Here is a 14,001-nt window from a genome sequence, read left to right as displayed (position 1 = left end):
AGCAGAAGGCAAAATGCCAAAATGAACCTTCCTTCTTGCTGGATAAGCTCGGGCACCCATTCAAGCTGGCATATAAAATAATATAAAGCATCAACCCTTCCTCCCAACTCTCTCTCTCTCTCTCTCTCTCTCTCTCTCTCTCTCGTTTGAGGCATTGATTGCTGCCCTGCCCCTGCCCAGAGGTATGTTCTAGTGCTTTACCAACCCTATTAAACTGACCAAGCAATTGTGATAAACTGGTACACGATAAAAGCAGCATGTCGAATCTTGACCATTCATTTAAAACCTGAGTTATGCTCTTAATTTTCTGAAATCTACTACACATCACACATGTCAATTAAATATAAGGACTCTCCCCACAGAACCAAAAGTTGTGTTGTTTTTGTTATCCAAGTGGCATCCAAAATCCAATTGCTTTATGGGAGCTCCCGTCATGTGATGATAATCATATAAAAATCTTAATATTTTGTCCCAATCAAATAGGAAGCCAAAATGCTATTTACTTGTGGAGAATACAGTCCACACCAACTACTTCCACAAACTGTTGCTCTCTTTAAATAACATTAATTGTCCCCCCTTGGAATCTTGGATTCCCTATAAATCAAACTTAAAAATGACAAACGAAAGAAAAACTCTTTTAGAGAAGAAAGTGAAGCTTAACTGCTGCAAAATCCTTTAAATTTCTCTCTCTCTCTCTCTCTCTCTCTCTCTCTCTCTCTCACACACACAAACACACACACAATCTGTACAAGAGACCAAAAAAGGAAGTCCATTGATGGTAAATGTCAATGACTTGTCAATGGTCAATGACTTGTCAATGGTAAAGGACTTGTGGGGCTGAGTTCATGTCTATCAGCCATTTGGTGAGTTTCATGCATGTTTCAGTTGTCACATTGTTGGAATATGCATGAATGACACCATTTTTCTGGTTCAGCATTTCCTCGTGATTCCTGCACCTACATTTTAACTCTTTCTGGGTTTTGTCCTGCACTCCTGCTTCACGTTCAATAGTTCAAAGTGGCAATTTGGTCTGTGTTTGTGTGTGTGCTCAGTACTGTGTACACACGTACTCTAGCATATTTTAATACAATTAATTGGATGGTGGGTTAGCCTGTTAGGTATGGGTCTTTTGGATTCTTCTACAAGAATTTGTAAGGTTCCTCCTGGCCTTGTTTCATATATACAGAGGTTCCATTTCCAATTTTCCATCATTCAACAAGTTTGAGAAATTGAAAAATTGGGCTCTCTTATTTGTAGGCTTCTGACTTCTCCAATTGCAATTCAACTTTTCTACTTTCAGTAGTTTTCTTTTTGTGATTCTTGGGATTCTATGTGAATGATTTCATGTTGATGATTATTTTTGTTGATAATTTTTTGTAGTTTCTTAGACTCTGCAGTATATAAGGAACTGGGCAGTTACTTCAATCAAGGAATAAATAAAGGGTTTTGCTGAAAGCTATTTGACAGTTTCGGACTTTCGGCTTTGTTGGAGAGAATATATTGGCACTGGTATGCGCATCGCGCTCTATCTCATGGTCTTTAAATTATTACATGTAAGTTTATTATATGCCTTAAATTTCCTGAAGACTAGTTCTAACTTCTAAGTGAATTGGCATGCATGGTCTAGTTACTTAGAAATCGATTTAAAGTTGGGGAGCTTTTAATTGGATCCTCACAAGTTTTGTTCTGTTTTGACCACAACAACTCTACCAATAGAGTGACAAGATTAAGTTAAGCTAGAATTTAGGATCAACATAAATGGGAATTTTCCACATCAAAGCTAAAATTTTCTTTTCCCATGTTGATGAAGAGATTCGTTTTATTTGGAATTTTTTCCCCCCAATTTCTCTCCTTTCTCTAATTGATGATTTTGGCGAAGTATCCAGCAATGGTTGCTGAAAAACATGCAATTCTGTAAGCAATATCAGTGTGTATCTGTATTTAGTGATTTAATTCCAAGAAATAGAGTATGAACTGATTCTCTATCTTTTTGTTTTGTTGGGATTAATTAGTTTCTTCAGAGAAAATGGTAACTAAAACGGTGGTGGATCTCCGATCCGATACAGTCACCAAACCAACCGAAACAATGAGGTCTGCCATGGCTGCTGCTGAAGTAGATGATGATGTATTGGGAAACGACCCAACGGCATTCCGCCTAGAATCAGAAATGGCAAAGATCATGGGGAAGGAAGCAGCACTGTTTGTACCATCAGGCACAATGGGCAACCTCATCAGTGTGCTTGTTCATTGTGACATTAGAGGAAGTGAAGTGATTCTTGGAGACAATTCCCACATTCATATTTATGAGAATGGAGGCATCTCCACAATTGGAGGTGTGCACCCCAGAACAGTGAAAAACAACAAAGATGGAACAATGGATGTTGATTTAATTAAAGCTGTCATTAGAGACCCAAGAGGGGAGCTTGTGTATCCAACTACGAGGCTTATCTGCTTGGAAAATTCACATGCAAAGTAAGAATTGCCTTATTTCAGAAAACACATTTAGATTATGATATGGTAACCCCTTCATTAATTTTAATCATTTTATATAATATATAGTAGACTCCCACTTTGTGTTTCAAGACTGTTGGTCAATGTTTTATTTTTATTATTGTGTTGGCCTGAGAAAAGTTGGGGCTGCGTTTATATTTTAATGTTAGGATTATTCTTAATTGCTTTCCTTAGTGCCCTCCACTTGCATATATGTGGGGGCCAAAGTAGTGCTTGTTTTTTAATACTGACAAATTTGGACGCATTATAAGTTGGTAAACCATTTTTATTTGTTACTGAGCCATTAGTCCTTTCTTTATTATTTGTAATGCATTTTAAGTGGTATAATTGGCAAATGCAGCTGCGGTGGTAGATGCCTGACTGTGGAGTACACAGACAGAGTGGGAGAAATAGCTAAGGAGCATGGTTTGAAGCTTCACATTGATGGTGCTCGCATTTTCAATGCATCAGTTGTGAGTAAACTATCTTCATGCATTAAATTATGACTATAGAATGTATAAAAGTTATATGATGTTCTGTTTAATAATCCATAACAAGGCTATCCTATGATCACATCAACGGTAACCTTGATCAATGAAAATGTGAGAGATTGATCATCATTATTAGATGGATTGAAGTTTAGGCTGCAAAGAAGCTAGTCATAAGATGATCCTTTTAAAATCCATAATGTCTGTTTGGTCCGACTTCTGAGGGCATACTTGCTAGGTGTACAGTTTACTGAATTTTATTTATTTATTTTTTTTGGATTTTCTTTTCATTTTAATATCAGATGCTGTGAAAGTGTTTGGCTTTCAAGCTTTTTACTTTAGTTATCTAGGCTGCATCTTCAGTATCTAATCCAAAAGTATTGGTCTACAGACACTTGGTGTTCCTGTTGATAGGCTTGTACAAGCTGCTGATTCTGTTTCGGTAATGATTCCTATCACTGGCATTTTTAGTTATCTTTATTCATCAAGTTTTCAGGAGTCATATCTTCTAACCAAACTTGATTTCATTCTTATTTTTTATTGATGTTAATATGCAGCTTATATTGGAAAACCATTGTTATTAAACCCCCCATTTTTGGGTAGTTTATCTTAATAGTTCCTTTATAATGTGGTACAAGATTTGCTTATCACTCTCTTTCTTTTCAAAATGATGAACTAGGTATGTCTGTCAAAAGGTATTGGTGCTCCTGTTGGGTCTGTCATTGTTGGTTCCAAAAGCTTTATTACTAAGGTAATACTATTGAGAAGTTTTCTGATAAAATTAACAGCAGATCCTTTATTTTCTTTTCTCTTTGAAATTTGATTTATTACTGTTTTTGCTTTTCAGGCTAGAAGGCTCAGGAAAACCTTAGGGGGTGGAATGAGACAGATAGGTATCCTTTGTGCTGCTGCTTTGGTCGCTGTACATGAGAATGTTGGAAAGCTTGAAAGTGATCACAAGAAAGCTAAGATTTTAGCAGGTATTTATCAGTCTACTTGATTCTGCATACCAAACTCTTGTTTGAAGTACATTCATCACCTTCTCTTCTCATTTCTTTTATTTTTCTCACTTGCCAATTTATGGATGCTGATAATTTTCGTTTTTGTAAATTCAGAGGGATTAAATCAAATCAAAGGACTGAGAGTAGATATAGCTTCCGTTGAGACCAACATTGTGAGTATTTTAGTTACCATAGTTCAAGGCATTTACAAGTTTGCAATGTTACTAAATTAGTGCTTGTCATAAACTTTGATAATCTCAGAAAAAATCCGTACTCTGTAAATGATCAGGTATATATTCATGTCGTAGAGGGCTCAAACATTACTGCAGATAAACTATACATGAAACTGGAAGAACATGGTATACTCGTAATGCGGGAGAGCTCATCAAGGTCTGCTTTATCTCTCTGACATCTTTGAGATCCATGCAATCTGTTAAACTAATTAGTTGTTCAGTGAAATCCAAGAAATTAGTCTGCATGCACATGAAGCTTGAAACTGAATTTTGTATGCATCAGATAATGTTAAAATTTTACAGAATGAGTGCATGTGAAATTGTGAATGTGAAGTTGATCTTGGAATTTTCATCTTTTTCAGCATTAGGATTGTTCTCCACCACCAAATTTCTGGAAGTGATGTGCAATACACCTTATCATGCTTTCAGGTAAACTACATCACACTCATCTTCAATTGCTCTTTTCCTTGTCTTGCCCAAATTTATGTTTCTTTTATGTAAATGTTGCAGCGAGCTCTGACCGGAGTCCCTGATGAAAATGGCAAATAATGGGGGAAGTTCCACCCTTCTCTCTGTCTAAGATGATTTCCCTTTGAAGATGTTTAAACACCAGAGGACAGCAATAATTCAATCTTATCAAGCTTTGAAAGTGATCGATGTGTACATAAGAAAAAATTGCTTAGACTTTGTTGGGTTTGTGATTGTTTTCCTGTTGCTACTAATCACTTGGATATTTTGGTAATTTTAGCTGCAATCTGCAGAATCTGTAATGCATAGGTTATCTGCCTCAATTGTGCATATCCACATGTGGTTTTACAACACTCACACAACCTGTGGCTAATAATACTATAATAGGTTGCAAAACTAAGACACAGGGATATGAGCACCAAACTGCAACAACGTTGAAAAGCTATGAATTGAAACTATTTCAAATTAGCATGTGACCTGGTCCGGCCTGAAACAACCAAAAACCCGACGGGCTTGGCCAACCTGATTGAAAGCCCAAAATTTGGGATTGGGCCAGCCGATGCAGCCCGTTTACAACTTTACATCCCTAGTGTTAGGATTAAGTTTTGCCTAACTTTCACACCTGGGACTCATATCAGAGAAGTGCCTCATTGAGATTGAAATTTATGTTTGCATCGTAAAGGTTTTTCTAAGAGAGAAACTTCTATGCAACTAGGATATAGTTGATTTGGTATCTTAATCCAATAACATGATAGCACCTATATTTTTATATTTCACATAACACTTTTATCCTGTTATAGGTAAGTTTTTCTCTTATTTTGACTGTCTCTCTCCCTTTAGTTTGCCATGGTGGGCTACATCTGGGAACCATCAAAAAATTAGTTTGGGACAGAGTCAGACCCACTCTATAATCTAATGATCATTTCTGGGTTGCAGGTTGAGCAGTTAGGTTGGGCTTTTAAGTTCCAAAGCCCACACTGTTAAAAAAATTTCAAGTTTGAATTATCTCTTTTCCAAATGGAAAGAAAAATATATACTATTTATAAAAATTAAAAAGTGTTTTATCTTTTATAGTTGAAAACCAGATTTTTTTGTGTGTGCAATTTCACAGAAAAAAAGTATAATAATATCGAAATAAAAAGACTAATGACCTAGGGCTAGGGACGACACATGAGGGAAGTTCCCAATAAACCCAGCCATATGTTGTTGTTTTGGATATTTTAGCATTGCCTATCACTCATCACTCACATAAATAAAGCAAAGTAAGCTTTACACATTTTGAGCCGAAAAAGGACTAAACCATTTTGGTTGTATGCTAAAAGTAGGATAATTATTTTTTTCGTTGCTCTCTATTTGCATGCGATTGATGGAGTCAAGTTTCATGGGACGTAGACACAAGATTTTGGATGATATGTAGGGAATTGCTATGAAGTTTCTCTTTAATTTGTTGCTTTCTTGTTTGATTAAAATCTTGGCTGGATTTGTAAGCACTTGCGAGTGGCATAAACATACATTTATATTCACTCAATAGTCAATAGTACTCTTCTTGATATCCACTGCCACAAGTTTTCTTGAGACCTTTTTCCCACTTTGTAAACTACTTCTACTCGTTGCTCTTACCTTTTTCATGTTTGGAGAATATTGCCTTTGCAGTTTACATCATCATGATTTATAAAAAAAAAAAAGGAAAGTTCTTTTGAGGTAAAATGTATTTGACAATAGACCACAAAATGAGTTACTCAAACTCAACCCCAATTACCCTAACAAGGTCATAATTGGAAAAATCACCATTTAAGTTGAGAAAGTACTAAATTAAGTTAATATGATATTAAAATTCTAATTAAATTACGCTAGAGATAATATACTGATTGATGAGTTATCTAAATAGTACTTTATCTACAATTAAATTCAATAAAGAACAGTTTTAAAACAAACGTGAGAAGTTTAGTGAAATTAGTTTACATGGAGTAATGATGCCCCATAAATTGAGAAAAAAAAAATTGAAAACCAATTTTTGTAAAGTTTATATTAACCCCTTTTGGCTTTTGTTCCCCAATATCTAACAGGGCTTAAGCCACGGAAATTAAACAACTGTTTGTTTGTGAATTAATCAGTTGTTTTTCTTTCTCTTAACACAATGCTTACTCTAATATGAAGAGGCTAGCAATACCTATGCATTTCTCTTGGTTCTAACAGTTAGGACCAGTAGTACTCCAAGTTTATTGGGCATCCCAATATAATAAATTGTGTTTTGTGCAACCTTATTTGCTGGTTTGAGATTCCAAATGCAGGAAGTCTGTTCCTTACTTTAACTGGAAGGATTTACTATATTTAGAGTTTCCAGTTTATCCAAAGCCAAAGCCCCAAAGGATATTTTAGTCCTCTTCAATTCCTAATTTCTTAGTTTTTTAATTTATTTAGCTTTTAGTGCTTAATTACTGTTGATGACAATCATGCTACCTGCAATCTATTAAAGCACCCTATACCCTACGGGCCCCACCCAGGAGAAGAAAACAAATGCTTGTATTTAAAAAAATTTAAATTTTTTAAATTACCACTCAAAATTTCTTCCCCCTTAAAATTGCCAAAGTTCCTTCACAATCCCATTCTTCTTCTTCTATAGTTCTATGCATCTAGTAATAAATTAATAATAGCCCTATCATCCTATGCTAGCTATTATATGTTTTGAAAAAAAAAATTCTTCTTCTTCCTTTTGGGTGTAAAATTTTAGGTATTTATTAAAGAGGAGAAAAAAAAAATATATATATAGGTATTTATATCATACACACATCATTCCCCAAAGATGGAAATTAATTAATTAAGAAAGGATAAAGACATGCATGCATATGTTTTTACCACAACATACAATCCAGATCATGAAATATGGGACTCATGCATATGGTACAAATTTTGGATGAGATCGTAAACAGGTAATTGCCTTGAAATTTCCTGCATATGTTGGATCGATCATTATGTTCTAACTTGCTATCGGATACACCACATCCTCAATTAACTACCTACCACTAATTAAAAGAATACAAGTAAACAATAACCCAGGTATGGTTTAGCCATGTTTTCATTCTGTCAATACATTTTATAAATTATGGCCATCTTTGATGAATATGATTAAATTAGATAGGTTAAATGATTAAATTCATGTGTATATATTAAATGAAGAAGTTTCTAATTTGAATAGAGAATATTGATTAGTTATAAGGATAAACTTATCATTCCAATTCATAGAAAAATGGTGGAAGTAGTTTTGAAATAATTTTCTCCTTATGGTTAATTTATATTCTTCATTAAATATATATAAATTTAGCCATTTAACTTATTAAATTTAATCTTATACATCAAACAAAGCCTATATATTACTGTACTATTCTAAGATTGTTCATGAATTAGACTGTTAATGGAAACCCGTGTGCATCCCAATCAAATTAAAAAGGTGGGAAAACAATCCTAAATACCAATATTAAACAAATGTAATTCTACTAATCACTTTTAGCTGAATTATGTATTGTAATCTCCAGTAATAAAAAATTGCATTAATGTGATCTATTAATTAATTATGAGTTGTATTGTATGAAATATAAACACATTTTATTAATAAATTTATATTTTAGTAGTGCAAGTAAACCGGTGAATATTAAATTGTCAAAACTAAATATATGACATGTAGACTATGTAGTGTGTAGGACAGAAAAGAAGAATTTTCTATCAATGTTTCAGAATTTCAATTTTGTAAAACAATTAATCTGAAACACCCCTCCCCAAGAAAGAAAAAAAATCTAGTTGTATATATGGGGTTGTGTTTGCACGCGCCGGAGAGGAGTTGGTGGATAACTGGATATATAAATGTATGTATGTGAGAGTGTGAGACTGTGGGTACGTCGTGTGGACAGTGGACAGTGCCTAAATTGTCCTATTAAGGCAAAACACTTTTCCTCTAACTTTACTTCTCACTCTCTCTGGAGCCTCTCTTCACTTTATTTCAACTCTTAGTCCTTCCTTCAAAACAACAGATTTGACCAATTAACCCCTCTCCCTCTCTCATTCTGATTGACCCACTTCTGCTTCTGCTTCTGCTTCAGTACTAGTACTACTGAACCTCTCTCTCTCTCTCTCTCTCTCTCTCTCTCTCTCGGATCAGAAGAGTCTGAGTTGCTCTCTCTACAATGGTTAGGTACTCTCGGTGCTGAATCAATTTTCCCTTTTCCTCAAAATAAAAAAGATGCTGCTGCTGCTGCTGATGATGATCTGAAGTTCTCTCTCAGCTTGTTTCTCAGAAAAAACACATCTACCCAATATTAACTACAGTCTTCAAAGATTTCTTGCAGATCCTCTTACTTAAAGTCTCAAACTAAGTTTCCCCCAAAAGAAAGAGCTAGTCAAGTATCTACTTAATTAGCTAGATTCCTTTTATTCTTTTTCATTTTTCCCTTTCTTATTTTTTTTCTCTCTCTCTCTCTCTGACAAATTATATATATGGAAGCCATGCACAATCTAGCATTTATCTTCTTTTGGGCATCTTAAAACTCCCGTATTTGCATTTATATTTGATACTCCTAGCATAACCCAACTCTCTCTCTCTCTCTCTCTCTCTCTCTCTCTCTCTCTCTCTCTCTTTGTATTTTGTAGTAGTGCCATTCTAGCTAGCTCATTCAAAAGGAGAAGAGAAACCCTAAAAGATCCAAGTCCAACATCAACAAGAAATTAAATTTGTTCTCATCACTCATCTATCCAAGGAGTCGATCTCTTTCATTCAATGGACTTAGTTTCAGGAGGAGCAACCAATAACCCCAGCAGTATCACCTTTGAAACCCCCATAATGAGCAACAGCAACAGCAACAGCAACAACAACAACAACAACAACAACAACAACAACACTATGATGAATATCAGTCCATCGAAATCATCAGCTACAATAATGTCCCCCTCCTCCTCCTCCTCATCACCATCCACTACTACTCCAGCGAGTCCAACCACTCCAAGCCGCTACGAAAACCAAAAAAGGCGAGACTGGAACACATTCTGCCAGTACCTCCGCAACCACAGGCCACCGCTGTCGCTGCCCATGTGCAGTGGGGCCCATGTTCTGGAGTTCCTCCGCTACCTGGACCAGTTTGGGAAAACCAAGATCCACATCCAGAGCTGCCCCTTCTTCGGTCTCCCTAACCCGCCCGCCCCCTGCCCCTGCCCGCTCCGCCAGGCTTGGGGCAGCCTTGATGCCCTCGTAGGCCGTCTTCGCGCGGCCTACGAGGAGCATGGCGGGCGCCCGGAGGGCAACCCCTTCGGAGCCCGTGCTGTGAGACTCTACTTGCGCGAGGTTCGTGATTTCCAGGCCAAGGCCAGAGGGGTCAGTTATGAGAAGAAGCGCAAGAGGCCTAAGCCGCCATCAAACCCAAACAACATCAATTGATCCATCATCACAACTTCGTCACTACTGCGCGCGGGAACAAATTGAAAAAAGGAAAAAACAAAGGCACTCGTGACTCGTATCTATCTATCTATTTATATTTGGGTATATTTCTCTTCTCTTTATTTCCTTTTTTTAGTAAAAAAAAGAGGAATATATTGTTGATGATGGTTTTGTGATGTTATTTCATCTCTTCTTTTCTTTGTATGTGTGAGACTAAAAGCTAGCCTATGATCGATTTTCAGCTTTTGGGGATTGGGCCTTCATCGGCCCTAATTGGGAGTTACCTCTGAAATTAGTCTAGCTAGCTAGCTCTTGGCCGGGGTTATTGGGATCATATATATCCTAGTGCCAGATCGGTGTAATTATTATAATGAACGTACTAGCAATTAGTAGCTAGAAATGATGATGGTTGTACTACTCCAATTAGTAATTATTACTGCTTCTTTTATCTGATTTCTTGATCGATCGCATGTTTATAAATAGATTTGGATCTTCTGATAATCTTTTTTTTACATACATAATAATGCAAAATATTATGTGGATAATATGTGTTTATGCGGATCATGCATATATGTCCTCCATTATACATCAATCAAAACCCCATACATGCATGCATCTAGTGTATATGCTAGCTGTTTTGTTTTCGTTTCTTTCTTCTTTTGATCTGCTATATATAGTGTATATATATGTTGTTTAATATGTATACATGCATAATAGGATATATAACATGTGCTGGTATCATAAATGTGTGATTTCCTTTTGCCTTATAAACGTACATGAAACATATATAAAAGAGAGTATTAAGCTGTGTTACTCCATGTCTTTCTCGCTCAGTCCTCTCTCTCTCTCTCTCTCTCTCTCTCACACCCACACATGCAAAGAGAAGGGGAATTTTTCTTTGGAAAAATATTTCGGAAGCATTTTCCCATATATATATTATATGAAATTAAAGAAATGGTGATGATTCATGAATGGCAAACAATTAGAGAGAAGAGGAAATCTCACGAGCCTATATGTAGTCAAAATTGGTTAGGTATTAGTTTAAAGAAAATCTTATTAGATCCATAATTAGGCAAAAAGACAAAGTCTAGATTATCTTAATTTGTAACTTTGTTGTTGTTTGTTATATTAATATTGATGCCAGCTAAAGACAAATGTCCAAAAGTATAGTTAATCAGGCAATTAATAAAAGATTAGAATGAATTTGGAGATTTTGTTGATCGAGACAGACGTTATTTTATTCCTAATCCCGCCTGGACACCAATCCTTTAAATTAATATGCATGGTAGGTTGATGTTGGGCACCCCTTTTGGGAGTATTATGTATCTGATTAATTGAATGTCACCTTCCAAGGGTTTATTGTTAGATTATTTTCAACTAATCTTTTATTCAGGGGCAAGCTTAAGCTCTTGAAACCACAAGTCGACATGCATTTTATGTCTGTGTTTCTTTGGGAGTGTGTAAACTACTTATATGTCATGTGTACGTGCTAGCTAGCTAGAGAATATATCTTTCTTTTCTTAATCAGTATATATATATATATATATACTGATTAGAAGTTCAGATTAAACTTCTAATTTATTACCATATATTTAGGAATTAGCTAGTTTGGTTTAATTAAGATAAGATGCGAGTACCAAAGAAAAAGAAAAGATAATCAATTAAGATGTGAATATATAGAATTTCTTCAGTGAATTTGTTTAGATTGATTGAAAGGTAAGACTATTTAAACCGGCCCAAAGGGCAACCAATACAATGAAGATGTGGATATATAATATATTGCCACCCAAAAAGAAACTTGATGATCAATATAAGTATTCTTTCTTGTATATTGCTTAAGTGGCTATAAGTTTTATCTGTACTTCTGAATATTGATGCTGAAAATGAGTATATATTCCATGCATTGTGATTTTGATGACTTGGAATTGTTTGAGTGAGAACTGCATTATATCAGTATTTGTCTTTATTTAAATCCTTGATTTTTTTTGGATTATGGGTGAAAAGTGAATGTTGAAGATTATGGGATAATGTTTTTCGATCATGATAGTACGTGTAATTAATTTTCAGCATCTGGCAACTGGTTGGTTTTAAATATTCTTGACAGGAATTTGGCCTTTTTCTTCTCTTAATTAGAGTTAGAGATAAAGAGAAGATTAAGGCTTCTCAGCATGTGGAGTGATAAGGATATTTCTCTTATAATTAATGTAATGATTTGTATATATATTTAGATTGATATGGGAGGTTCATTTGCTCCTAACCAAATGCATGTATTATGTCATTCTGGTATAACTTTTAATATAGGATTCTTTAATTTTCGAAAACTATCTATATATGTTGTCTTGCTACAGCCTTAGGACTTTGATGCATTAGTTTATCTTGCATAAAGGTATTTAACATGTCCTCTTGATATGCTTTCGTGGTGTATTAGATTTGGAATACATGTCACATAGTTGCTAGCTATTTGAATACATGTCACATAGTTGCTCTCTCTCTCTCTTATAGCATGCATGCATGCATGAAACCTCATTAAATTTAGTTTACTTATTTTTTTTTCTCATGCTGTTCAAATTTTTTCATTTGAGTTTGTGAATCTGTTTGAACCAGTTTTGCAGAATTTTAGTAGGAGTTAATTAGTTCATGTCTATATATAGGAATTAAAACAATGAAGTTTAAGATCATATATAGCTAAGCTAGTTTCAACCACAATATTGAATATACTACTTAAATTAATTATTCAAGGGCTGGCAGATATGTTTATATGTCTATGTATAGAGCCAATCGCTTATAGTAGTTCATCGACAGCATTAACTTACAGCCAAATATGTACCCACCACTTATTCATCCATAATTACTAGCTAAAAATGCCTTAATTAGCCCCACCACCATGTCAAGTTGGAGACACGTGCGGGTTTGTTTCTTCAATCTTCTTAACTAAAATTTATTATACAACTTAAAGTTTGTGAAATGCATAATAATTAACTTTTAGCAATATATATTTTTGTATGGAGAGATCCAAGTTCCGAAACCAGGGTTTGATTGGTAAGTAAAGTATCCATTTTTTTCATACCTCAATTTTCTTTGTCCTAGTTAGCTAGGGTAGTAATTAACTACAAAAATGGGAGCTATATATCATGCAGACGTTCGTGTGCAGACCGTGCAGACGATTTCATTAATCTATTTTGTGCGGACGTCTGTACATGAAAATCTTACAACAATTTTAGACCTTTAGATGCTGATAGATATATCCAATGGTTTAAAATTAATAATGATTTAGATGTATTTTTTAATTAATAGTAGTTACATACTTGCATGGAATGATGGAAATTAGAATAAAGCTTAAGACTTTTCAAAAGGGTTAGAAAGAGAAGTACATGACAATGAGAAACAAAAGAGATGCAAGGATACAAACACGTAGACAGTGAAAATGCCAAGGGTATCGAGATCAACGGCGTCGTTTGTGAGAAACAGAAATATATATATATATATATATGGATCTTTTTGCTCGATCACCATTTATTTCATCTTTCTCGATCAATCCATTCAAAGAAAAATGCCATAAAAAAGTCATAATTCAGAAACATCCCATGTGTAATTATCAGATGTAGTGGAAAGTGAAATACCAAATATTTTCCTTCCAAGTTCCATCTGAATTATGGAACAATTTCTGAAATGTTGTTGAGAAGATGAAATTAATTAAAAAGTATTATTTGTTTGAATAAATTAAGTAATAAGCATGATTAATGAAGATGTGAGGGAGGAAGCTTTGTGTCTTGTCAATCACAAAAAAGCGGGGCCCTTTGGAGGAGCGCCTGGCAGGCACAATAGTCTAAGCAGACCGTACAAACAAAATGAAGAATCAAAGATCCCGCAATCTACGGACTCAGGTGCATGACACGTGC

The 14,001-nt window shown here is 35.0% G+C and overlaps 2 protein-coding genes across 8 annotated transcripts; both read left to right on the top strand.

The window, feature by feature from the left end:
• Positions 1–164: 164 nt before the first annotated feature.
• LOC147280757 (putative low-specificity L-threonine aldolase 2) lies at positions 165–5,174 on the top strand. Of its 7 annotated transcripts, none has more exons than XM_086246213.1 (11): positions 165–182; positions 1,381–1,509; positions 2,013–2,472; positions 2,852–2,963; positions 3,370–3,420; positions 3,658–3,729; positions 3,826–3,958; positions 4,094–4,152; positions 4,269–4,369; positions 4,575–4,641; positions 4,723–5,173. In XM_086246213.1, exons 3-11 carry the CDS (start codon positions 2,027–2,029, stop codon positions 4,759–4,761), a joined length of 1,080 nt encoding a protein of 359 aa, XP_086102339.1. In that variant the 5' UTR covers positions 165–182; positions 1,381–1,509; positions 2,013–2,026; the 3' UTR covers positions 4,762–5,173. The 7 variants fall into 7 exon arrangements, with proteins under 7 accessions (XP_086102339.1, XP_086102342.1, XP_086102341.1 ...); XM_086246215.1 differs by lacking the exon at positions 165–182 and adding an exon at positions 647–863 and having other exon boundaries at positions 1,381–1,553; positions 4,723–5,174; XM_086246214.1 differs by lacking the exon at positions 165–182 and adding an exon at positions 648–863 and having other exon boundaries at positions 1,389–1,509.
• A 3,657-nt stretch (positions 5,175–8,831) lies between these two features.
• On the top strand, positions 8,832–10,521 carry LOC147280756 (protein LIGHT-DEPENDENT SHORT HYPOCOTYLS 1-like). Its single transcript, XM_086246217.1, has one exon. The coding sequence runs from the start codon at positions 9,449–9,451 to the stop codon at positions 10,100–10,102; it is 654 nt and encodes a 217-aa protein (XP_086102343.1). The 5' UTR covers positions 8,832–9,448; the 3' UTR covers positions 10,103–10,521.
• The last annotated feature ends 3,480 nt before the right edge of the window (positions 10,522–14,001 follow it).

Source organism: Dryas octopetala, chromosome 6 (assembly GCF_963921425.1).
Source record: "Dryas octopetala chromosome 6, drDryOcto1.1, whole genome shotgun sequence".
In the NCBI taxonomy this organism is placed as follows: Eukaryota; Viridiplantae; Streptophyta; class Magnoliopsida; order Rosales; family Rosaceae; genus Dryas; species Dryas octopetala.
This window is presented reverse-complemented; position numbering and strand designations above follow the sequence as displayed.